Source organism: Eriocheir sinensis, chromosome 68 (genome assembly GCF_024679095.1).
Source record: "Eriocheir sinensis breed Jianghai 21 chromosome 68, ASM2467909v1, whole genome shotgun sequence".
Lineage (NCBI taxonomy): Eukaryota > Metazoa > Arthropoda > Malacostraca > Decapoda > Varunidae > Eriocheir > Eriocheir sinensis.
In genome coordinates, this window is record NC_066576.1 from 4,570,256 (window position 1) to 4,595,838 (window position 25,583).

The following is a 25,583-nucleotide window of genomic DNA, read 5'->3' on the forward strand; positions in this document are numbered from 1 at the left end:
CCTGCGCTCTGTTTTTCTATTCACTTTGCTTCCACTGACAACTCTTTTCTAGTTTCTTTCCTTTGTCTTCTTCGCTTTACAATAAACTATCAATCAATCAATCAATCGCTTTACCTTACTTGGACTTCTCTTTTTTCTCTTTTCTTGCTTCTTGTACAATGGAGATATTTATTTTCTGTAACTAGCCTAGTCAGGGGTTTGTCTGCAAGACCAGCCATTCCCCTTTGCTGTATTTTACAACAATAAATATTTCAATTCAATTATTTTCTTGCCCTTGGAGCCAAGATCAAGATCAAGACAAATCACAAGTCTCCTGTGACATCAAGATCAAGCGCTACTTTGTTTACAAGCTGCGCGAGGCCGCCGCTGCTTGCCTCTGTGTACAAGGTGGGCCATTATCTCCCTTTTTCCGCTAGCAAGGAGGCCATTAAGCTTGTCGTCATTGTCTGTGTCTGTTTGTGTGTCAGTCTGTCTTTCTACTACTAAAATATATAAATGTGTTCCTAGAAAACACGGGGAGGAGAAATTGTGGAAGCGTGGATATCACATTCTCGTTTCAGGGTCATATTCTTAAACGTTTTGGCTGTGGTGTTTCCTCCACGTGACACTGGCGGATGGGTGGTGGTGGTGGCGGCCCCGCTCCACACCTTGCCACACACTGGATCTGGATATATAATGCGCAGGGCACCGTTCGCTTACTTGTCTTACTTACTGTCTTACTGTGGAACTCACTCCCCCCAGAGGTAGCAGAGTCAACCAACCTAAACTCTTTCAAGAAGGGACTTGCTGAGTTCCTGGGAGACACTTTATTTCATTACTGAGCTCAATCTACTTATTACCATTCTAAACAGGCTTTTAGCACACTTTCCAGCCTTATCTTTCTTTGTCTTGGATTTCTGTTGTTCTCTAATACACAAGACTGGCGTGCTAGCCACTGTGGGGTTCCCTCCAAGGGAGCCCAACCAGGTAAGAGCTTGTCGGAAGTTCTGGTGGAATCACTACGGCCAACTTGAAAGTCCACCGCCTCCACATTTTTCTTTCTTTTTGTACTGTAGTTGGTCAATTATACAGTTTGATACTGCACCCCGTGGGCATGGGTTTTGTGGAATAGGAGGCTCATCCGGTATGTTTTTTAGGAATGCTAAGAATGTTTTGTTTTTAGGATAATAACAAAGATTTTGTATAAATACCAGGACACATGACAACGTTGTCATGTGTCGTGGTATTTATAAAAAATCTTTGTTATTATCCTAAAAACAAAACATTCTTAAAAAGTAGCAGTAGCGAGAGGTGTTGAGAGTGTGTGGCAAGGTGCGGGTGTGGAGCGGGGCCACAACCACCACTACCCCATCAGCCAGTTTCACGTGGAAATACTATAGTACTCATATTTAACTGGCTTTCATAGGTGTTTGGGGCATTTCCAAGGATAGTTTTATGATCCTTCTGGTAGTTTGACCCTTCTTCCATACCTCAAAGCTAAAAAAAACACTCATAAGGGATTAGCTAATTGATCTCCTTTTCGGCCTTTGAAAATAGTTAATGTGAGGGTTTGGAAGTGTCTGAGAATATTAATCCTGCTCCCACCTGAGCCTCACCCTGCCACCCTGCCCCATCCACCCCCATGGCCAGGTGTATTCCCTCCTGAAATGTCTAAGTTGGGTCATTAGTTCAGCTCCTACCAGTGCCTCATCCTGCCACCCTACCCATCCACCCCCATGGCCAGGTGTATTCCCTCCTGAAATGTCTAAGTTGGGTCATTAGTTCAGCTCCTACCAGTACCTCATCCTCCCACCCTACCCATCCATCTCCACATAGGCCATAATTTCTGGGGGGGCTGGGAGGCAGTTCAAGGACAAAACACAACAGCAGCAAAAAATCCCACTAAACGCTGCTCCAACAAAAGAAAAAAGGAGGAGAGACGAGAAGATAGGTCGATTTTAGGTGAAGATGTTTTGTCCCTCACCAGCCATAAGAGTGACCAGCAAGCAATTGTTTTCCAGGTGGAGAGAACTCCCGCCACGCCAGAATGGGACGTCGTAAGTCAAAGAGGAAGCCACCCCCAAAGAGGAAGAACATTCAGCCCCTCGACACACAGTTCAATTGCCCGTTCTGCAACCACGAGAAGTCCTGTGAGGTGAAGATGTAAGTATGAGGAGCTTGCTTAGTAGTGATAATAATGTGATTGATAATGAAAACAATATTAGATGAAGATATAAGTGTGAAGAGCTTGGTTAATTGTAATGATTGTAACTTAACCACTAACTAACGGGGAGCATACGCCAGGGGACACGTTGCTTCACTCACCCACCACCTCGACGCAGCTACCCATTTAAGTTCATGTGTGATAGCAAAAAAAATAATTAATCAAAATTATCAAATGAGTGTTTCCTTCAGGGATAAACCGAGAAATGCAGAAGAAAGTAATGTTTTAATTTGGTTGATAAATGAGCTAATGATTGATTGTGTTTTCCTTCAGGGATAAACCGAGAAATGCAGAAGAAAGTAATGTTTTGATTTGGTTGATAAATGAGTTAATGATTGTTTGTGTTTTCCTTCAGGGATAAACCGAGAAATGCAGAAGAAAGTAATGTTTCGATTTAGTTGATAAATGAGCTAATGATAGTTTGTTTCCTTCAGGGATAAACCGAGAAATGCAGAAGAAAGTAATGTTTTGATTTGGTTGATAAATGAGCTAATGATTGTTTGTGTTTTCCTTCAGGGATAAACTGAGAAATGCAGAAGAAAGTAATGTTTCGATTTGGTTGATAAACGAGCTAATGATTGTTTTCCTTCAGGGATAAACCGAGAAATGCAGAAGAAAGTAATGTTTTGACTTGGTTGATAAATGAGCTAATGATTGTGTTTTCCTTCAGGGATAAACCGAGAAATGCAGAAGAAAGTAATGTTTTGATTTGGTTGATAAATGAGCTAATGATTGTTTGTGTTTTCCTTCAGGGATAAACCGAGAAATGCAGAAGAAAGTAATGTTTCGATTTGGTTGATAAATGAGCTAATGATTGTTTTTTTCCTTCAGGGATAAACCGAGAAATGCAGAAGAAAGTAATGTTTTGACTTGGTTGATAAATGAGCTAATGATTGTGTTTTCCTTCAGGGATAAACCGAGAAATGCAGGGAGAGTCTCTTGTCGCGTGTGCTTGGAGGACTTCCAGTGCTCCATCAACTACCTTTCAGAACCTGTCGACGTCTACAATGAGTGGATTGACGCCTGTGAGACCGCCAACTGATCAAGAGCCGACTCACCTCCACCATGGGGACGTGCGTTTTAGATAGCAAAGTACCGTATATACTTACTTTAAATTCATCACCAACCCAGGGCGATCGAGGACAAGCTTAACCCCATAGAGAAGTACCAAAGCTGACTTGCCTCCACACTCTTACCTCTGCCATGGGAACGTGCATTCTAGATAGCAGAGTAGCATTCATACTTGCATTAAATTCACCACCAACCCAGGGCGATCGAGGGATAGACTTAACCCCATAGAGAAGTACCAAAACTGACTTGCCTCCACGCTGCTATGGGAACGTGCATTTTAAATAGCAGAGTAGTGTACATACTTGCTTTAAATTCATCACCAACCCAGGGCGATCATGGGACGAACTTAACCCCATAGAGAAGTACCCATTTATAACCTCTTTCTAAACTACAAGCCCGCCAACTGTTGAAGAGCTTACTCTCCTCCACACTAACCTCTGCCATGGGGACGTGTGTTTCAGATAGCAGAGTACCATACATACTTGCATTAAATTCACCACCAACCGAGGGTCAAACTTAACCTCCCAGAGAAGTACCCATTTCTAAGCTCTTCCTAGTTTTGGTATGAGAAATTTGTCATCATATAGCAAATTAGCGGACACACTTTAATTTCAATACCAGTCCAGGGCGATTGAGGGACACTCTACCCCCCTCCCCCAGAGAACTACCCATTTATAAGCATTTCCTAACCTTGGTATGAAAAATTTGTCATAGATAGCAAAATACCAGACACACTTTACTTTAAATTTAATACCCCCCAGAGAACTACCCATTTATAAGCTCTTCCTAAACTTGACATGAAAAATTTGTCAGAGAATGAACGTTTTACACAAGTATATAGTAAATGTCACAATCAACTTTCCAACCTTCCTATAGGATATTGGTGCTTCGAGTCACTTCCGTTTGTTATGGCAGGGTTCTTTAGATCTCATTGGGGTGTTTGGGCATTGATTTTTGGTCTAACATTCATTATTTTTGTATTGATATTAAATGCACTTCGAAGCCAGTTATTGTTTGTGAGTGCATTTGATAAAACTACTGGTAAAAATGTTTGAATTGTCAGAAACCAATTGTAAAACGTACCTGACCCACGCTTGCTTGCTCCCCAGTGTTCCGTCAGGTCAGCTAAATCATATGTGGACCAAAAGGGTTCCCATGTACCAGTATTACCCTTTGTTTCTATGTGGTATGTGGACAGTTGCTATGTTTATTTTCAGGCACATATCGCCTCATACCGGTTGCCTTACATTTCTTTATTCTACAGTAACGATGATGGCAGTTTTACTATAATGATAAAATGTATAAATTCAGATTTTATTTACAGAAACAAACATGGATACAGAATACACATACAGTAGACTATAAACACCCAGCACTGAATTTATATTAATACCTTGTCTGAAGTACGGCATGTTCACCAATTTGTAGACACTGACAATTAGTACTTACTTATATCAGGGAAAATAAACACTCCAGAAAACTGATTTGAAGTATTCAGATGAAATTTTGTTAGAATAAAGATTGGTTACCAAATTACTCTGATTCTCATTGTATACCCATTTTTTTTACAATAGTTTCCTCCCACCTAACGTGAGTGTTGACTGGAAGGGTGCAAGCAACTTAACCCCTTGACTGTGGATTTCCTACAAGAGGACATCACCAAGCTACAGGAGTGGAATAAAAACGTAAAGTCCTGCACCTTGGGAGGGGATATCCACTTAATCCAGCATACCAATACCACATGGGAAACACTCCACTATCCACCACAGAGGCAGAGAAAGACCCAGGAGTATAAGTTACCAGGCTACCAGTGAAGGCAATATCTGTGCCAATCGCAGCAGACGGGTTAACAAACATAGTGGACCAGAGATGTATACCCCAAAGCCATCTTGCTCAGGTTACAGTACAGGTGAGGCGAACTTCTGCTTCTGGCTGACCTGGTATTCACGGACTGCCCTCGGGTGAACCTGAGAGAGCAAGGGTAAAAGTGTTACTCGTATATATCTAAAAGACTCCCTCAGTACATTCTTAAGGGTGTTCAGGGACTGAGTTGGCTTCAAGTGTCGATCAGTCGGCAATTCCTATCAATCGAGGTTCATCATTTGATCAAAAAAGTTTCTTAAAATTAAAACATGCCTGATTATTGATTGATTAACCCGGTAGCAGCGGGGATCGTGTTTCTAAATGGTCCCCCCAAGCGAGAAAAATGAGAAAAAATCACCCCTCACACAAACCATTTCATAATATATATCAAAGTATTTGTGATCAGATTATGTATCATCTATTTTTGGGGATTTAAATCATGGCACGGTAAAGCCACAAATTTGGCCCATTGCTGCTACACGGTAAATCCACAAATTTGGCCTGTCGCTGCTACCGGGTCAACTAGACATAGCTGTTACCAAAACCTTAATGAGGATAACAAAATGGAAAAAATAAGTATGTTCATCCTAAAAAACACTGCAGATTATATGACATATCAGAACGTATACAAAGCTCTCGCTCCTTACCTAAGCATTCACTCTGTCCAGCCTAAGAGCCATCATCCTCTCTGGTCCTCCCTGGAAGTGAAGGGAAACACAGTGAGACAAGGACATCCTCAGACAACCTTATCACTCTCTCACACACACAGGTCAGAGACAAGCTAGCTTCATGCATCGATCAGCCGGCAATTCCTATTACAGTAGGTTCATCATATTATAACATTCGGAAATATTCTAAAAAGCTGATGGAAGTGTAGAAAGTCAATCATCGCTGTCTACCGTCTGGGTCAATAGATGTCTTTTCTATCTAGGACACAGTTTATATATACTGAACTTGTGCTTGTATATAATAATCTACCCCATCAGTATTTGTAGGCATGAATATAGAAATCTACCCCATCAGTATTTGTAGGCATGAATATAGTAATCTACCCCATCAGTATTTGTAGGCATGAATATAGTAATCTACCCCATCAGTATTTGTAGGCATGAATATAGAAATCTACCCCATCAGTATCTGTAGGCATGAATATAATAATCTACCCCATCTGTATTTGTAGGCATGAATATAGTAATCTACCCCATCAGTATTTGTAGGCATGAATATAGAAATCTACCCCATCAGTATTTGTAGGCATGAATATAGAAATCTACCCCATCAGTATTTGTAGGCATGAATATAGTAATCTACCCCATCAGTATTTGTAGGCATGAATATAGTAATCTACCCCATCAGTATTTGTAGGCATGAATATAGTAATCTACCCCATCAGTATTTGTAAGCATGAATATAGTAATCTACCCCATCAGTATTTGTAGGCATGAATATAGTAATCTACCCATCAGTATTTGTAAGCATGAATATAGTAATCTACCCCATCAGTATCTGTAGGCATGAATATAGTAATCTACCCCATCAGTATTTGTAGGCATGAATATAGTAATCTACCCCATCAGTATTTGTAGGCATGAATATAGTAATCTACCCCATCAGTATTTGTAGGCATGAATATAGTAATCTACCCCATCAGTATTTGTAGGCATGAATATAGAAATCTACCCCATCAGTATTTGTAGGCATGAAATAGTAATCTACCCCATCAGTATTTGTAAGCATGAATATAGTAATCTACCCCATCATTATCTGTAGGCATGAATATAGAAATCTACCCCATCAATATTTGTAAGCATGAATATAGTAATCTACCCCATTTGTATTATGCCTATGTGGGAAAAACTACAAAGCTAAACATCATTCACTATCTCCTAGAGTGAAGAGAAAACAAGTATTGAGACAAGGAACTGTTCGGACAACCTCGATCTCTCACACCAACAATTATCATCGGAAGACACCATTCACTATATAAGAACAAGCTAAATTCCCCGGAGTGAAGTGTACAATATAAATCAGTTTGTATAGAACTTATGACGACAAAACTTCAAACATATACAAAGAGTTGTCTCACTCCTCACCTCAACATCCACTGTGTCCAGCCTAAGAGCCATCATCCTCTCTGCTCCTCCCTGGAAGTGAATGGAAACACAGTGAGACAAGGACCTCCTCAGACAACCTTCATCACTCTCTCACACACACAGGTCAGAGACAAGCTAGCTTCATGCATCGATCAGCCGGCAATTCCTATTACAGTAGGTTCATCATATTATAACATTCTTACAAGCTTATAGATGTGTGCAAATTTAATTATCACTGTCCGCTGTCTGGGTCAATGGTGTTGGTCTTTCTCGCTAACATTTGATCTATATATAAAATCTTAATCAATGAGAGAATTATGTGTAGAAATAACAACTTTAAACTATCATTGTAACTATTACTTGTGGGACAAACAGCAAAAAATTAAATTAACATCATTCACAATAAGAGTATTAGCTAAATAAATTTCTTTTGAGACTAAAGTAAAAAGGAAAACTGTATTAAAAGAAATCAACTTAAAATATAAAAAATCTACTATATACTGCTTTAAGATACGACAAATATAATTCAGCCTTCATAACTTCTAACACTTATTTAAAGCTTGAATAAAACTACCATCGTCAAACTCGTCGCTACTAAACCATTAAACATATTCCAGACAAATCCAAAACATGTCACCTAAACAACACACTTACAAAGAACAGATATTTACCTTGCTTTCTCAGCCATGCATCCACCCAGCACACACAGAGTCCGCCTGAAAACAAAGGGACAGAGTGAGACAAAGAATCATTTCCACGAGTTTCAATGCAGCAAACTCCCATCAGCGACAGAGCTAGCTTCAAGTTTCGATCAGCCGGCAATTCCTATCAGTACAGGATCATCATGATATATTCCATCTCATAGCAATAGACTCACAGCATTGGGAGGGAAATCCAGCACACCAATACCACATGGGAAACACTCCACTATCCACCACAGAGGCAGAGAAAGACCTGGGACTATGTGTTACTAGGCTACCACTGAAAGCCAAATCCGTGCCAATCGCAGCAGACGGGTTAAAATCCATGACATAACCTTTCGAACCTAGCAATGCCTTAGTCTGGGTTCTGATGGCCATCTATTGAATCATACTGCTTTTTAACTTAATCAGAATCTCATGACTATTTTTAGGAACAAAGAACAGACCTTGTTCCTCACCTCTTTCTCATCGTCGCGTCCCATCAGCAGATCCCTGGAAAACAAAGAGAAGGGAAGGTAAGCAGAGTCTCAATTACGCAAGAGGTGTTTTTACGGTGTGTGAGTCAGATGTGAATTGGCTTCATATATCGGTCAGTCGGCAATTCCTATCACTAAGGCTCATCCCGTCAATCAATAGATACCAATGTACTGCAAGATAGACAAGAAAGTTTCGTTTGGTCAGCGCAACATCTGTGGTCATATGCCGGAGAGAGACAGAAGGGGAAGGAATTATAGAAGGAACAGATCCCAGGAGACAGGACACAACCCCCGATTAATACCCGGTACCCACTCCACCCGGGAATCGAACCCAGGCTCTCTCGGTTGTGAGCCGAGTGTGCTAACCACTACACCACGAAGCCCCTGCTAGATAGACAAACCTAACAAGAAACTTAAAAAATCGTGTTCCTCGTAAATGGTTGAAGCAAATAACAGTGAATCAATTTACAGATTAGGTTTACACAACAGAATCTTCAGTAAGTAATATCATGTAAACAGTCCAGTGGTTTGAATGCTTATGTACATTGTAGGTAGTGAATTTATTGTATAGTGATTGATTAATGACTTGGAAAACTGGGTGTATACAGAAACCAGCGTGTGTGTGTGGTGTGAATAGATTAGGCAAGGTATCAATGGTATAGTTCTGCAGCAGCCAACTTTGCAGACATGATATTAGGTGTGAAGTGAAGGGAAATTATGACATGAATAGCTGGGGCAAGGTATCAATGGTATAGTTCTGCAGCAGCCAACTTTGCAGACATGATATTAGGTGTGAAATATAGGCAAATTTAACAAAGAACACACCTCCTTCCTCGCCTCTTCCTCATCGTCGCGTCCCATCAGCACATCCCTGGAAAACAAAGAGAAGGGAGAGTAAGCAGGGAGTCTCAATTACGCAAGAGGTATTTTTACGGTGTGTGAGTCAGATGTGAATTGGCTTCATATATCGGTCAGTCGGCAATTCCTATCACTAAGGCTCATCCCGTAAATCAATATAGTGACGTACAAACACAGTAAGATAGACAAACTTAAGGAAAAATTAACAACAAATAACCATTAATATAGGAAGGCATTTGTGGACATTAGAGGAAAATTCTGTATGAGTATAAACATTGACAACTAAAATTAAATAACAAGAATAGGAAAATAAGTAGAAATACATAAATAAATAAAACTATACAACAATTAACCAGTAATATAGGAATTTGCAGACAGAGGCAAATTTTGCATGAGTATAAACATTGACAACTAAAATTAAATAACAAGCATAGGAAAATAAGTAGAAATACATAAATAAATCTGAACTATACAACAATTAACCAGTAATATAGGAATTTGCAGACATTAGAGGCAAATTTTGTATGAGTATAAACATTGACAACTAAAATTAAATAACAAGAATGGGAAAATAAGTAGAAATTCATAAATAAATCTGAACTATACAACAATTAAGCAGTAATATAGGAATTTGCAGAGAGGCAAATTTTGTATGAGTATAAACATTGACAAATAAGCATAAATGGGAAAAGGAAAACTGTAATTCAAACTGTTACTGTAATTCTAAGCTGTAACTAATTTTAAGCTGCAGAAAGTAAACTGGTAGAACGCATGAGCTGTACTTGAGTTATGTACAGTGAGACCAGATGGAGAAATAAACTGATTGGGTATATTAACAACTAGAAACCTCATATGCACAGTACACAACACTTGCCTTGCTGGTAGTGACGTTCCCCTTCAGGCCAAACCAACTCCAAGGGTGAAGCAAACGTTATCGTCCCATACACCAATGTTGCTTCAGTCACGGGCAAGCACCTCAAACTCTTATCTGTGCATCTAGGAATAAAGAACTTTACTAGACTTACGGTAACTGGTAAATACAAGTCACAAGAAACAGAGATTAGGATAGCTCGTAAAGTATTGTATTATGTAAGTATATTCAATACCAAGAACGTAAACGAAAAAAACACTCACCTAGAGGAATGAAAGACCTGTTACAAATGGTTCACCAAACTCTTCAACACTAAAACCCTTCCTAGCAAGACCTTCAGCAACTATTTAAGTGTCAGCTGGAAACAGGAATGAGAGGAGACAAAAGTTACACCCAACAAGTTTATTTAGCTCATCCAGCAAGATATTTTTTACTTCTTGGCAGCCTTCTTAAGTTTGGCTACCCTGAGGGACTTGAAGTGCTGTTTCCTGATGTGGAAGTGGACGCGGTTGAGGATCTTGTTACGGCTCTGCCTGGCGCGGCCCAGCTTGTACCGGTCAAAGTCTGTCATGTTGGAACGCTGCGGGGAAAGGACGAGGCATGAGAGAGGTAGAGAGCAGGATAGATCTCAGTAATGGGTATATGAGAGATGAAAGTGGATTTAATTACACAGACAAGCAAAGATGATGATGACTGATATGATGGAACCCTGCCCTCCATCAGACAGAGCTCGGCAGATGTATGTGGATCTATGCGGAAAGGTGAAAAGTTTTGTTTAGTCGGCGCAACATCTGTGGTCATGTGCCGGAGAGAGCCAGAAGGTGAAGGAATTATAGAAGGGACACAACCCCTGTTTAATACCTGGTACCCATTCACTGCTGGGTGGACAGGGGTGTAGGGTATCAAAAAAGCTGCCCATTTTTGTCCACTCCGCCCGGGAATCGAACCTGGGCTCTCTCGTTTGTGAGCCGAGTGTGCTAACCACTGCACCACGAAGCCCCCTAATGGACAGAGGAGATTGAAAAGTCTGCAGGCGAGCACATCTACAAACACAGCGTCATTTTCTTACTCACCACGACATCCTTCTCCAGGTTCTTGTTCCACCTGGACTCGGCAAACTTCTCGTCAATCTTTGCCTCTTCCCACACGCCACGTAGAATCTTGGACCTCTGGCTGCGGTTGATCTTAAGCTGCGGGAAGGAAGTGGACAGAATGATATAAAGTGTAATTCTAAGCAGTAATTTTAAGCTGAAACAGTAATTCTATGCAGGAAATTTAAGCTGAAACAGTAATTCTAAGCAGTAAATTTAAGCTTCCCATTCAATGTACTTGTTTTCCCTTAAGTGGCAGAAGTTGTTCACCCCTTAACTGTGGATTTCCTACAAGAAGACATCACCAAGCTACAGGAGTGGAGCAATAAGTGGCTGCTACAATTCAATGAGGAGAAATGTTAAGTCCTGCACCTTGGGAGAGGATATCCAGCACACCAATACCACATGGGAAACACTCCACTATCCACCACAGAGGCAGAGAAAGACCCGGGAGTGCATGTTACCAGGCTACCAGTGAAGGCCAAATCCGTGCTAATCGCAGCGGATGGGTTGACAAACATCTTGGACCTCTGTGTAGCTTGCAAATATAAACAGACAAGGAAGAACTAACATCACTGGACCACTCACCAAATACTTCGTCAGGAGCATCTCGGAGAACTTGAATGCCTGGCGGGGGACACCTGTGCATGGTCCATCGATCAGGGCCTGGCAAGGGAAGGATTGTGTCAGAATATCAGAAAGAGCCTGTCTATAATCAAGTTAAGTATATTCAATCCACTATGATATTGGTAATCTGAGTCTGTGTAGGAAGACATGAGAAAGGTGGACAGTTACATTTAGTCGGCGCAACATCTGTGGTCATATGCCGGAGAGAGACAGAAGGGGAAGGAATTACAGGAGAAGGGAAAGTTTCGTTTAGTCGGCGCAACATCTGTGGTCATATGCCAGAGAGAGACAGAAGGGGAAGGATTTACAGGAGAAGGGAAAGGTTCATTTAGTCGGCGCAACATCTGTGGTCATATGCCAGAGAGAGACAGAAGGGGAAGGATTTACTGGAGAAGGGAAAGGTTCATTTAGTCGGCGCAACATCTGTGGTCATATGCCAGAGAGAGACAGAAGGGAAAGGAATTACAGGAGAAGGGAAAGTTTCGTTTAGTCGGCGCAACATCTGTGGTCATATGCCGGAGAGAGACAGAAGGGGAAGGAATTATAGAAGAGAACAGATCCCAGGAGACGGGACACAACCCCCGATTAATACCTGGTACCCATTCACTGCTGGGTGGACAGGGGCGTAGGGTATCGGAAAAGAGAACAAACAAAGGAGGAGTAACATTTTTTTTTAACAGCAAAGGAGACGGTTCAAGGGCGTATAAGAAAAATGAAAACAATAATGAAAAAAAAAAAAAAAAAAAAAAAGCCCGCTACTCACTGCTCCTGAATTGACTACAGAGGACATTAAGGTCAGTACTATAAATCACTTTCGCTTCTCACATCAACTATTTCTGAAGGTCAAAGGGGGGTCAATCGAATTCAAATGAGTGTTTCTTTAGGTTCACGGCACAGAAGAAGGGTCACACAACCACCAGGGTCATAAAACAACTTCTGGATATGCCCCAAACTTCTACGAATGCTTTGTCAAATATGTGAACTTGGGCTTCGAAATGTTTAGTATTATGACCCTAAAAGAGAGGAACAGAAGTTATGAGCCTGTAAACTCATCAAGGCAAAGAGGTGTAAGGTAAGGCAGCTCTCCCTCACCTTGTTGCAGTCAATGATGTCCACAATGACGGCCAGCTTACCACGGTAGGGCCCTTCATTGAGGTAGATCACCCGCCCGATCTGGACTACCTTGCGGAACGTCTGTCAGAGAAAATAGGTCAGTAAATGAATATATGGCGAGCTTATATGGGTTTGCACAATGCCCACAGTACAGAAGAAGGGTCAAACTACCACCAGGGTCATAAAACTACTCTTGGAAATGCCCACAACTCCTGCGAAACCCTTGTCAAATATGTGTTCTTAGGTTCATGGTACAGAAGAAGGGTCAAACTACCACCAGGGTCATAAAACTACTCTTGGAAATGCCCACAACTCCTACGAACTCCTTGTCAAATATGTGTTCTTAGGTTCATGGTACAGAAGAAGGGTCAAACTACCACCAGGGTCATAAAACTACTCTTGGAAATATACACAACTCCTATGTAAGCCTTGTCAAATATGTGTTCTTAGCTTCATGGTACAGAAGAAGGGTCAAACTACCACCAGGGTCATAAAACTACTCTTGGAAATGCCCACAACTCCTGCAAAACCCTTGTCAAATATGTGTTCTTAGCTTCATGGTACAGAAGAAGGGTCAAACTACCACCAGGGTCATAAAACTACTCTTGGAAATCCACACAACTCCTACGGAAGCCTTGTCAAATATGTGTTCTTATGTTCATGGTACAGAAGAAGGGTCAAACTACCACCAGGGTCATAAAACTACTCTTGGAAATCCACACAACTCCTACGGAAGCCTTGTCAAATATGTGTTCTTATGTTCATGGTACAGAAGAAGGGTCAAACTACCACCAGGGTCATAAAACTACTCTTGGAAATGCACACAACTCCTACGAAACCCTGGTCAAATATGTGCTCTTAGGTTCATGGTACAGAAGAAGGGTCAAACTACCACCAGGGTCATAAAACTACTCTTGGAAATCCACACAACTCCTACGGAAGCCTTGTCAAATATGTGTTCTTAGGTTCATGGTACAGAAGAAGGGTCAAACTAACACCAGGGTCATAAAACTACTCTTGGAAATCCACACAACTCCTATGAAAGCCTTGTCAAATATGCGTTTTTGGGTGACGAAATATCTTATAATACAACCCAATTTTGTCTCAAGCTCCAAAAACTCGCGGTAAGAACTCAAAGGAGAGGAAATTAGTTTGACATAAGTGGAATAAACTATCCACAAGTGTCGTCCGCGGCCCTTGCGCCAACAACTTAAAAATCAGATTAGACAACTTATGAGGAGTTAGCACCCTCCCTCTTGACTATCACTAAGGTAAACAATCTCTACATAATGGCTAATAAGTACTCGCTCTACAAATACAACCGATACTTATCAATCGGCTATAATTCTGTTAACACTGGGAGAGCGAGATTCTACCGGGGAGAGACTTTACCCGTGACTCGTATTCCTGGTAGATGAAAATGAAGAAAAATTTGGTTAACATAAAGCTTTGTAAAATAAGAAAATAATATAATGTACGGGTTACAAAAATAGGCAAATGTAGGCTTGAAACTCATTTTCTTGTACATATAAACAATTGAGTGAGCTTCGTAAATGCCGTGTTCAATGCAGATGGAAATGAAGAAAAATTTGGTTAACATAAAGCTTTGTAAAGAGGAGAAAATTAAGTATAGGTGACAAAAAGATAACTAAGATTTAACTCATTTTCTCTTACATAAAATTACTTGAGTGTGCTTCATAATTAGGGAAAAAGACAAGTGTGAATAAATGTATAAAGAAACTCATAAAGATTTGTAAAAAGGAAAATAAATAAATAAAGTATAGATTGAAAAAATTAACCATTGTAAACTTGAACTACATTACTTATATAAATCCACAAACAAATTCAAACGTTCTATAAATAAGAAAGAAAATGAGAAAAAGAGAATAAGCTACAAAAATAATTCACTGGAAACCTTGGAAATAAAAAAAATGGATTTGGAATAATGAAATAAAGTATGGGTTGAAAAAATAAACCACTGTAAACTTAAACTAAGCCTCTCAAATAAATCCACTCATGACCTTTAGTTATATAAATAAGAAAGAAAATGAGAAAAAGAATGAGCTACAAAAATAATTCACTGGAAACCTTGGAAATAAAAAATAAGCCACAGTAAACCAAAAAAACTTTAGTCACTAGAGGCTGCGCTTTTGTGAATCTTATCCCCTATTTTCAACACTAAATAGTCCTTGAATTGGATTTTAAAAGCGTTTCCAGGATTGTTGGATGTTTGAAGCAAAGATATATGAAGAGCTAGTGATGTTTCTTAAGGCAGGTAATGAAATACTGGCACGATACTAAAACGAATCCTTACCGATATTTCTGTCGCCCCACACTGAGTGCCGAATAAATCTAAACTACCCAAACCTAACTTTACATTAACTTTACATAACCTACCTAATGGGGGGTGCTCTGTCCCCCTCGACCCCCCGTTTAAGATTCGTTGTAGGTCCGTGCCAGTATCTTGAATTGAATTGGATTTTCAAAGCGTTTCCATGACTGTTGAAGGTTTGTAGAAAAGATATATGAAGAGATAATTGAATTGGATTTTCAAAGCGTTTCCATGACTGTTGAAGGTTTGTAGAAAAGATATATGAAGAGATAATTGAATTGGATTTTCAAAGCGTTTCCATGACTGTTGAAAGTTTGTAGAAAAGATATATGAAGAGATAATTGAATTGGATTTTCAAAGCGTTTCCATGACTGTTGAAAGTTTGTAGAAAAGATATATGAAGAGATAATTGAATTGGATTTTCAAAGCGTTTCCATGACTGTTGAAAGTTTGTAGAAAAGATATATGAAGAGATAATTGAATTGGATTTTCAAAGCGTTTTCATGACTGTTGAAGGTTTGTAAAAAAGATACATGAAGAGATAATTGAATTGGATTTTCAAAGCGTTTTCATGACTGTTGAAAATTTGTAGAAAAGATACATGAAGAGATAATTGAATTGGATTTTCAAAGCGTTTCCATGACTGTTGAAAGTTTGTAGAAAAGATATATGAAGAGATAGTGATGTTTCATAAAGTAGATTATGATACTGGCATGGATCTAAAACGAATCTTTACCGACCCCCTTTCCACCTGCAACGGAAAAACAACACAGCAGTGCGTTTATCGTTATGGACACACGATAATTCATATTCTGGAATAATACTGACCCCCTTATATTTCCCCGAGGTCACTTGTTACCGCAGAGCACTCAGGGATCAAAATGGAATCCTTGTTGTATTACCTTCCCCAGAGGCTGCTGTACACCCTCTCGTGAGTACTATCCGTAATAAATACTTAAAATAAACGAATAAATAAATACATGAACTCTTGCATGAATAATTAAATAAACATAAGAACAGGGAAACTATAAGAGGCCGAGTGACCTGCACACGAGAACACAACCTTGTCACACCTCCCATCCACTCCACGCCATAACACCACCACCACACCACACCACACCCCTCAGACCACCACAATAACCCCCTACACCACCACCACAATAACCACACACCACCACCACACCTTGCCCCCTCATCACCACTTTGGGTTTGTTTACATCCCCGGGTACCTTGTTTCACCCCTTCAATATGCCTCTCCTGCACCTCCCACGCCATTAATACCCCACTACAATAATACTCCAATCACTCCTCTACCCATACAATATACCCCCGGCCATTACGATACAGCGATGGCCGGGATAAATGAAGATAAAGAGACGCACCTCCTTGGGCATGGCTGCTTGTTTGGGGGAGACACTGGAGGAAGGGACGTTAAGGCGCCGTCCACAAAATCGCAAAAAGATCCCCCTCGCTTAATTTATTTTAGGTTGGAAAGTGTAGAAAAGAAAGAAATGACTGATTGATTGATTGATAGTTTATTGTTGATTATTATGTTGATTTTAACGTTAAACAGTATAGAGAATTATGCGTTGTCTTAAGTAGTTTGTGGGAAATTAGGGGAATTATAATTTTGAACCGCTCTCTCATTTATGGTTATAAGAGTACATTATGGCATTTTGGTGAGTCTTTATTTGCTTTAACTGAGCTTTTCCTTCATTTTATGTTAATTATATACTTCTTATGCCCATTTTTATATGCGTTTTAGGCCTGGTACTAATATTCCAAATCTCAGTTCCCGCCTATCGCTTATAGTAATTATGGCATTATATTGAGATTTTATTTATTCTGACTATCACTATCCTTTATTTTTACTTAATTATATGGACTTAATGGCCCTATATATGAGTTTTAGACCTGGTACTTAAATTCCACATGCTAGTTCCCTCCGTCCGTGTCCTCAACGTCCCTTTCAGCCTTCATCACAACACGCGCCATGGGGAAGGAGGTGCGGCTCTTTATATCTCCCTGTTTCTCTTACATCTGAATAATGGCGGTGATATAACATGGCGCAGGTTAAGGCAGAGAGTGTGGACAGGGGCGCCGGCAGGGAAATGGGGCTGCGGGTGACTTAATGGCGCCGAGATAACGCCTTAAATGTGGGGTTGTGAATGTAAACAAACCGTGAGAAAAGTTCAAAATTATTATTAATCTCAAGTGAAAGTTTTTATGGAGGGAAGAAAACATGGAGGATAAAAAAAGATCTGCTACGTGAAATCTGGAAAAAAAGGAGTGAAAGTTCAGGAGCTACGTGAACTTGAAGAGTGCTAACTTGGAACTGACCTGACCTTTTTCGTATATTCCCGCTGACCTTTTTCGTATATTCCCGCTGACCTTTTATTATATTCCCGCAGACCTTGTTATTATATTCCCGCCAGGCTGACCTTTTTCGTATATTCCCGCAGACCTTGTTATTATATTCCCGCCAGGCTGACCTTTTTCGTATATTCCCGCAGACCTTTTTCTTATATTCCCGCTGACCGTTTTCTTATATTCCCGCTGGCCTTTTTCTTATATTCCCGCTGGCCTTTTTCTTATATTCCCACTGGCCTTTTTCTTATATTCCCGCTGACCTTTTTATTATATTCCCGCCAGGCTGACCTTTTTATTATATTCCCGCTGACCTTTTTCTTTTCTTCCAGTCGGAGACCACCGCCACCATCCGCACCAGGAAGTTCCTCACCAACCGTCTGCTGAACAGGAAGCAGATGGTGAGTATCAAAACTTGGGTATTCAGCGTCTATTATGTGGTGCCCTGTAAGGAATGGTATTTTGTGCCACGCCAGCTTGGTATGATATGGTGCAGACTTCTTCTTCTTCTTTTGACCTGTAACGCTTTGTATCGCTTCTTAGGTCCTCCTCCTCTCGTTCCTCCCTTCTTATTCACACAACTTTCTTTTCAGCGTTATGTAATTTTCTAACCTGAAATAAAGCCACTTATATTCACTTATTCAGACATTTGTGCCCTTTTTTCCCAGCACTGCGCGAGGAACACTTTTGCCAACTTTACCAGTCTAGTACATGGTTGTGTTGTTAGGTTATACAAAGAAAACGGTGCCTGGGATTTTTATAGATTTATTAATGAAATGCAGACTTAAGTAATTGTTCTTGGGCACAACAAAAAGTATAGCAAACTAAGTATCTATATCTACTTATAAGGGAACGGGGGGAAAAATGGTTATAGTAGCAGTCTGTATATTGATGGACGGGAGCCATACAGGATGAGTCAACATGATTCCCTAAATACTTACACTATTATTTATAGGACTGAATAAAATTAATAATTGTGTGCCCAGGGAGTTAACTCAAGCATCATGTTTGAGTTGCCGAGGCCAGTGTGTATTATGCACATATACGGGCGCCTTGCACATTAATCATTAAGGTCAAGAAAAGTGACATACCCTACTCCTTCCTTTCCTCGCCAGGTTGTGGATGTGCTGCACCCCAACCGAGCCACTGTTCCCAAGACAGAGATCAGGGAGAAGCTGGCCAAGGTGAGCACTTGTGACTGTGTTCCTGTGTGATATTTGTGGAGACTTTTATCTTGTACTCTTGGTGAATAAGTAATAAAGTAAACTATATAGCCTTTGTTGGTTTGAAGTTAGTAATTATTGGATTGTTGAGCTTTTCATAATTATTTTTATTTTTTGCCTAACTAACTAATAACCGGAAATATCGGCAGAGAGATATGCACATTTTGTCAATAATATATTAGTGGGTTCAGTTATTTTGCCTTTGATTTCCTCTTCTAGTAAAGTGAAAACAATCTTCTACACCACTTTTATAAATAAGATATACAATTCTCCTCTCCCCCTCCTTTATCATCCCTTTTTCTCGTGCCATAAATTTAAAAAATCTCGATATTGAAAATTTGCGTATCTTAACCACACGCACCCCCAAACAGATGTACAAGACCACCGGCGATGTGGTTTTCTGCTTCGGGTTCCGCACTGCCTTTGGTGGCGGCAAGAGCACTGGCTTTGCTCTCGTCTACGACACCCTCGACTACGCCAAGAAGATCGAGCCTAAATACCGCCTCGTCAGGGTAAGCAATGCCGCAATATTTCTCTTACCGTGTCGATATATTATTTTGATTGGTTTGTCTTGAATTCTCCTTCTTTTGATTTATTCCAGTTTGTATTGCTCCTTAGGCCCTCCTTGATCCTTCTTCTCATTTTCATGCTTCACTATTTACCGAGATCTCGCTTTCCATACACTTTAATTATAGTCTTTTGCTTTTCAGTTTTCTTTCCATTTATTTCCTTCACGTTTAATCCACTTTCAGTTTCTGCATTTCTCTTTTTTTTGGCCTTGTTTGTTTTCTTCCATAGCAATCTGGGGGGCTTCGTGGTGCAGTGGTTAGCACACTTGGCTCACAACCAAGAGAGCCCGGATTCGATTCCTGGGCGGAGTGGGAAAATTTAGGTGGCTTTTCCGATACCCTACGCCCCTGTCCACCCAGCAGTGAATGGGGGTTGTGTCCTGTCTCCTGGGATCTGTTCCCTTCTATAATTCCTTCCCCTTCTGTCTCTCTCCGTCATATGACCACAGATGTTGTGCCGACTAAACGAAACTTTCCATTGCAACCTGACCTTGTTACATGACCTTACCAAATACAGTATCCCAGTTCTGCCAGGTATTATAAGCTAACCATATACCCTGGGCATTACAGCAAGAAGTGTTTCACGTCTACTTCAAACCATCACTCACTCTAATGATGTGACCACTGAATGATTAAATGCTTGTTCATCTTATCCTCCTTTCCTCTGTCTGGCTGTAAGGTTCCTCCATCTCTCCTCAGCAGTGAATGGGTACCAGGTATTAATCGGGGGTTGTGTCCTGTCTCCTATAATTCCTTCCCCTTCTGTCTCTCTCCGGCATATGACCACAGATGTTGCGCCGACTAAATGAAACTTTCCTACTTTCCATCTGTCCACAATTTCACACAGCCAGCCTTTTGTCGCAACCTCTCCTGTCCACCATACTTCACCCTGACACCCATGCTTTGTTCCCATCTATCCCCTTCTAGCCCTTCTCCCAATCCATAATCTCCACCTCTAATCCTTATTACCTATCCCATCACATTCCTCTACTACCTATCACTATTACTGTTCCACTCATCCTCCTTGCCATCCTCCTGCTTCCTATATCTCTACCATCACACCCATGTCACCATCAACCATCCCAAGAAAATAATACCAGTGCCTGTCTTTCCCCCATACAGCAAGGTCTCCTACATCTCAACCAACACACCCATGTCACCATCAACCATCCCAAGAAAATAATACCAGTGCCTGTCTTTCCCCCATACAGCAAGGTCTCCTACATCTCAACCAACACACCCATGTCACCATCAACCATCCCAAGAAAATAATACCAGTGCCTGTCTTTCCCTCATACAGCAAGGTCTCCTACATCTCAACCAACACACCCATGTCACCATCAACCATCCCAAGAAAATAATACCAGTGCCTGTCTTTCCCTCATACAGCAAGGTCTCCTACATCTCAACCAACACACCCATGTCACCATCAACCATCCCAAAGAATAATACTAGTATCTGTCTTTCCCCTCTACAGCAAGGGCTCCTGGAGGTGAAGAAGACGGCTCGCAAGCAGAGGAAGGAGCGCAAGAACAGAATGAAGAAGGCGCGAGGCACAGCGAAGGCAAAGATGGCAGCCGCTACGAAAAAGGTACTTGTGTTTGTGTTTAATTATAAGCTTAGAATTACCTGATGTTTTTAGCTAGTGAGGTGCTGTCATTTCCATCACCGTCAGGGCATCGTAGCAACTGGGTCATTGATAAGCTAACAGGTCATGGTTCTAGAGGTCTTTTAGCTTATCATTGCCCTGCCCTTACATACATTCTCTTACCCTTTACCCCAAGTCACTAATATTGCCATCAACTTCAACTCCATTCTTCCGGCGAAAGTATATCGAGGATGTGTCAAGACTTGTTTTGCTTTAATTTTTGACTTGGCGGGGGAAGGGACATCAGTCTATTCTCTTCCAGTCCCTTCATGATCTCTCCACAAGCCCATAGTCACCATCATTGTTAATAGAGATAGATTATGTCAGTCATCATCACCATCACCACCACCATTATCAATAAGAAATAGGATAACTAGTGTAGTCATCATTACCTAACCACCATCATCATCACCATCACTGTTCGTATAAATGGGTTAAGTGTCACGGTCATCACTATCAAAACCCTATCATCGCCACCCTCACTATTCATCCCTAGAACAGCAGGTATTGACAATGTTTTTCTCTCCTCTTTGCAGAAGGTACGAGTGTGATGCTGTGGCGCTCAGGGTTGTGGTGTGTGTGTGTGCGTGTGTGTGTTTAGGTAGCATATTTCCCTGCTATCATTTTCTGTTTTTATTTATTTTTCCTTGCTTCTCCTGTGTCCATTTCCTCACTTTCCCTCTATTTACTGTGTTAGATTTCTCATTAGTACTGTGTGTGTGAGAGAGAGAGAGAGGGGGTCTGTGTGTGTGTGTAGAGAGAGAGAGAGAGAGGGTCTGTGTGTGTGTGTGTAGAGAGAGAGAAAGGGTGTGTGTGTGTATGTGTGTGAGAGAGAGAGAGAGAGGGTGTCTGTGTGTGTGTGTATATGTGTTGAGTCGGTATTCTTTGTTAACCTATTTCATAACATACATGTCCTTTGTCAGGCATCATTTTCTAATTCATTCTCATCTTTTCCCTTACAGTAAATGGAGCAAAGTGGACAATAAAGCTAGACGTGAAGAAACAACCCTTTAATTTGTCCTCTTAGAAAACCATATACCTTTCGAGTGTTCAGGATTAATAATAGCAGACAGGAAAATGTGGTGGATATCTTAGTAGTGTCTGTGTGAATTGGTCATTGCTGGGAGGGTGAGAAGGTTGATGTGTGTATGAGAGATGGCTTAAAGGGTGTATGCAAGGCTGCTCGGAGATGCATTGGACATATATATAAGTAAGGATGGGTGACGGGAGTTATCAATAAGGTACACACTCAAGGAAAAAGGCTTGTGGGAAGATAATGAGGGGAATAGATTTGTAGCTAGGAGGATAAAGAGGTTGAATATATGAGAGAAGGCTTAGAAAGTATTTGGAAGACTTAAGATGCCTTGGACATATATATATTTTAGTAAGGATGAGTGAGTGGGGTAATGAATTAGGTATACAATCAAAGGAAAAAAGGCTTGTGGAAGATCTCGAAATTGACCTCTCTCTCGGCCACCTCTTTGGATTCTTTGTGGGAGTACCGAGCTTTTTTTATTATTATTATTATTTACTTTTTTGTGCCCTTGAGCTGTATCCTTAGTTGTAAAAAAAAGAAAAAACTGGAGGGGAATAGAATTTTATATATCACTGTCCCAGATCGATTATAAAAACTAGCAGAAAGTTCATTGATATCCTGCCCCACTGAAGGCCTGAAGAGGTGTCAAGTGCCGGTTATCGATCCCTATATGTGTGTAATGCATGGTAGTACATTCCAAAACAAGCAATGTCAATAAAAAAATAAGCCTCATCCACATTAAACTAAGTTATATTATTCACAAGTTCAAGTAGTAGGTCATCTATATGCCTGTCGAGTCACCAGGACAAAACTTATGCCCCAAGGCTTTGCTACCATTACTTCCATTCCACGTCGAGGCAAACAGGTCCCCATATTCCTTCTCGAGGGCTGCCAAGTCATTCCGGGCATCCACGAGCTGCTCCATGTCCATTCCCTCACTCAGATACCAGTGGAGGAACGCACCCTTGGCAAACATGAGGTCAAACTTGTCCGTGAGTGTCCCCCAGAGCTCGGCGATGGCAGAGTTGCTGGCGAGCATGCAAAGGGCGGAGCGAGGGACCCCAAAGTGCCGCTGACCGGGTGAAGCGTAAGGCCCCTTGGGGTTGATACCGATTTTGAACCCTGTGGGACACCAGTCAACGAAATCAAACTTCCTTCTCGCCTTAATGTAAGCAATGGCCGTATTGACATCCACTGGAGTCACATCACCGCGGTAGAGGAGGCAGCAGGCCGCGTAACGCCCCTTCCTCGGGTCGCACTTCTGCAGGTGGGATTCCGCGTCGAGACATGAGAGTGTCAGACTCCTGGGGCTTTCAAGATCTTCCCCGGGCTGCTCCACGTCCATGACAGGAGCATAGGAGACCAGCGGGAAGTGGAGTCTCGGGAAAGGCACCAGGTTGACGGGGAACTCTTGTAAGGTGCTGAGAAAAGGCCCCGAAGAGCGGAGACCGAGAGTGACTGAAGACGTGACTTGCGCCGTGAGACTGTTGACATCATCGAGGCTTGGGTGGCGGATCTTCCCCTTCACGGCGCAGAGATCGACCACAGCGTCATTGTCAAGCAGGAAGGTGCAGTCAGCGTGTGGCATCATAGCATGGGAGGCCAGGACGCAGTTGTAAGGTTGAACGGTGGACTGCATGTAACGATCTGACGAGAAGACGGCGAAGGTGATCTTGGTCTGCCGCGGGTACTCAGCCGTCAAGTGCTCCATCACCGCTGACGTCGTCCCCGCCCCCGTGCCGCCCCCGAGGGAGTGGAAGATCAAGAACCCCTGTAGATCATCGCAAATTTCGGTTGTTTTGCGAATTTGTTCCATCACAGTCTTCATATCCACTAACCCACTGGAGTCCTGTCTGTAGTAGGCCCGCGCATAGCAGTTCGCAGCATCCTCTTTCCCTGTCACGAGCTGGCCAGGAGGAAAGAGATCTCTGCAGTAACCCTTTCGAACCTCATCTGTGGAAGGATAACATTTTAATGGAAGCTTGTTTCCGAATTAACGTAAGGTATAAGATCGATATATCTGTTATGGGTGTAGTTATATACTGAATTAAATACTACCAATCTATATAGGCCCTAACACTATATTATAAAGATCACCTAGCTAGGGAACTTACCGAACCGCTGGGCGAGAGTATATAGTTTTGCAGGATAAGTTATAAATAGCTTTTGACCCCTGACAGTGCCCTACTTATATATATTTCAAGTGCAGTGATCAGTACTGTAAACAATATCCTTAATTAACTTACCAATGGCGCTGGGTTCATTGTCCACCAACAAGGCCCTAGGCGTGTACCGTCCTGCCTCGGAAAGGGTGAATAAGGCCTCGGGGGCATCAGTGGCACAGTCCCGCCCCTCAGCCTGCCCCGCGCGGTGGTCAGCGGAGGGTGCCAGGTCATGCTCCGCGCACAGCAGGGGCCAGAGCGACCCGCCCAGCCGCACGCCCGCACCGCCCACGTGGACTGACACACACTCATGCTGCCACGGGGGGAGGTAGAGTGATCCTTCATTAGACATTACGTATTGATTTTATTCTTATTATTTCGCTCCAAATGACGGAACTAAGAAATTAACACTTATCCACTTCAACTTCTCCTCCTCCTCTCAGATGCCTGCATGTAAGACGCTGTTTTCCTGGAATTTTGCGATTTTAAGTAATATGGATCTATAATATATATACATAGTGCTCCAGCTAGAAAGTGTTGAGAAGCACTGATTGGTATAGCAAATTTAAGAAACATAACTTTAAAAATTCATTGTTTCCCGGGGAAGTTTTTATCTTCCTCGTAGTGAAAGTTTACAAATGCGAAATGAAAGACATATTGTACCGTACACTTACCATATTGTGAAGGATTATACCATGGAAGAGATCAATGCTGGGGGTGATATATAACTTCCTCTGGTTTGGACTGAGTCAAATATGGTGTTTGCCGCTCTTGTGGTAATATGACAGGATCCAGGAACAAAACGTAGTGATATATAGTGAATTACAGATTGATTACAGCACTACATCAGACACTTTGCTAAAATACACCCGACAATTATATATATACGTATAGCCTACAGGAACCACTAGAGGCAACCACAACCTTAAATACCACACTTATAACAGACTTAACACTATAGTATATTCAAATATATTCACTTTCCCCGCAGCATCCAAGAGTGGAATTATCTCCCATCTCCTGTAGTTAATATATATATCCCACTCCTGACACATTTAGTAATAGGATCATCAGTCATTATCTCCCTAATAATGCTGATTACCACATCCCAATACCTTTCCTTATCCTAATTAACCCTTATCCTAATTTCCCCTTGAATATCCCCCTAGAAATGATATTGATTGATAGTTTATTAATTAATTGTTGCAAGTAGACTGAGAGAGAGAATATCGTATAGAAACAAATTTTTAAGATAGTGAAATTGAACTGAATTGAATTT

General features: G+C 41.4%; 4 protein-coding genes and 2 long non-coding RNA genes across 8 annotated transcripts; 3 read left to right on the forward strand and 3 right to left on the reverse strand.

Annotated features, from left to right (window-relative positions):
- The first annotated feature begins 272 nt into the window (after positions 1-272).
- LOC126988188 (transcription elongation factor 1 homolog) lies at positions 273-4,810 on the forward strand. Its single transcript, XM_050846078.1, has 3 exons — positions 273-387; positions 2,001-2,142; positions 3,113-4,810. Exons 2-3 carry the CDS (start codon positions 2,027-2,029, stop codon positions 3,243-3,245), a joined length of 249 nt encoding a protein of 82 aa, XP_050702035.1. The 5' UTR covers positions 273-387; positions 2,001-2,026; the 3' UTR covers positions 3,246-4,810.
- On the reverse strand, positions 4,577-9,281 carry LOC126988189 (uncharacterized). Its single transcript, XR_007741693.1, has 6 exons — positions 9,233-9,281; positions 8,390-8,423; positions 7,902-7,946; positions 7,231-7,281; positions 5,785-5,835; positions 4,577-5,241 (listed from the first exon to the last, which is right to left on the reverse strand). It is a non-coding gene; the product is annotated as an uncharacterized LOC126988189 (long non-coding RNA).
- Positions 9,282-10,523: 1,242 nt separating this feature from the next.
- Positions 10,524-16,747, reverse strand: LOC126988187 (60S ribosomal protein L14-like). 2 transcript variants are annotated; one of them, XM_050846077.1, is made up of 5 exons: positions 16,682-16,747; positions 12,947-13,048; positions 11,816-11,893; positions 11,210-11,326; positions 10,524-10,716 (listed from the first exon to the last, which is right to left on the reverse strand). In XM_050846077.1, the coding sequence occupies exons 1-5, from the start codon at positions 16,691-16,693 to the stop codon at positions 10,567-10,569; spliced, it is 459 nt and encodes a 152-aa protein (XP_050702034.1). In that variant the 5' UTR covers positions 16,694-16,747; the 3' UTR covers positions 10,524-10,566. The 2 variants fall into 2 exon arrangements, with proteins under 2 accessions (XP_050702034.1, XP_050702033.1); XM_050846076.1 differs by lacking the exon at positions 16,682-16,747 and adding an exon at positions 14,360-14,425.
- Positions 13,055-14,353, forward strand: LOC126988191 (uncharacterized). The gene is made up of 3 exons (XR_007741696.1): positions 13,055-13,211; positions 13,521-13,726; positions 13,830-14,353. It is a non-coding gene; the product is annotated as an uncharacterized LOC126988191 (long non-coding RNA).
- A 479-nt stretch (positions 16,748-17,226) lies between the features above and the next one.
- Positions 17,227-22,112, forward strand: LOC126988193 (40S ribosomal protein S24-like). Its single transcript, XM_050846081.1, has 6 exons — positions 17,227-17,304; positions 17,999-18,067; positions 18,782-18,850; positions 19,261-19,401; positions 20,936-21,049; positions 22,069-22,112. The coding sequence occupies exons 1-6, from the start codon at positions 17,293-17,295 to the stop codon at positions 22,069-22,071; spliced, it is 408 nt and encodes a 135-aa protein (XP_050702038.1). The 5' UTR covers positions 17,227-17,292; the 3' UTR covers positions 22,072-22,112.
- LOC126988192 (tubulin alpha-4 chain-like) lies at positions 22,102-25,462 on the reverse strand. Of its 2 annotated transcripts, XM_050846080.1 has the most exons (3): positions 24,979-25,462; positions 24,389-24,617; positions 22,102-24,095 (listed from the first exon to the last, which is right to left on the reverse strand). In XM_050846080.1, the coding sequence occupies exons 1-3, from the start codon at positions 24,979-24,981 to the stop codon at positions 22,924-22,926; spliced, it is 1,404 nt and encodes a 467-aa protein (XP_050702037.1). In that variant the 5' UTR covers positions 24,982-25,462; the 3' UTR covers positions 22,102-22,923. The 2 variants fall into 2 exon arrangements, with proteins under 2 accessions (XP_050702037.1, XP_050702036.1); XM_050846079.1 differs by lacking the exon at positions 24,979-25,462 and having other exon boundaries at positions 24,389-24,759.
- Positions 25,463-25,583: the final 121 nt, after the last annotated feature.

What these genes read in the sequence shown, in the direction of transcription:
- LOC126988188 (XM_050846078.1), top strand. Translation starts at nt 2,027, where the DNA reads ATGGGACGTCGTAAGTCAAAGAGGAAGCCACCCCCAAAGAGGAAGAAC. An exon ending in AAGTCCTGTGAGGTGAAGAT is followed by an intron (nt 2,143 to 3,112) that starts GTAAGTATGAGG and finishes GTTTTCCTTCAG; the next exon opens with GGATAAACCGAGAAATGCAG.
- LOC126988187 (XM_050846076.1), bottom strand. Translation starts at nt 14,410, where the DNA reads ATGTTAACCAAATTTTTCTTCATTTTCATCTACCAGGAATACGAGTCA. An exon ending in ACCAGGAATACGAGTCACGG is followed by an intron (nt 13,049 to 14,359) that starts GTAAAGTCTCTC and finishes TTTCTCTGACAG; the next exon opens with ACGTTCCGCAAGGTAGTCCA. An exon ending in ACCTGGAGAAGGATGTCGTG is followed by an intron (nt 10,717 to 11,209) that starts GTGAGTAAGAAA and finishes CTTTCCCCGCAG; the next exon opens with CGTTCCAACATGACAGACTT.
- LOC126988193 (XM_050846081.1), top strand. An exon ending in TGCTGAACAGGAAGCAGATG is followed by an intron (nt 18,068 to 18,781) that starts GTGAGTATCAAA and finishes TTTCCTCGCCAG; the next exon opens with GTTGTGGATGTGCTGCACCC. An exon ending in TCAGGGAGAAGCTGGCCAAG is followed by an intron (nt 18,851 to 19,260) that starts GTGAGCACTTGT and finishes ACCCCCAAACAG; the next exon opens with ATGTACAAGACCACCGGCGA.
- LOC126988192 (XM_050846079.1), bottom strand. Translation starts at nt 24,656, where the DNA reads ATGTCTAATGAAGGATCACTCTACCTCCCCCCGTGGCAGCATGAGTGT. An exon ending in CAATGAACCCAGCGCCATTG is followed by an intron (nt 24,096 to 24,388) that starts GTAAGTTAATTA and finishes ATCCTTCCACAG; the next exon opens with ATGAGGTTCGAAAGGGTTAC.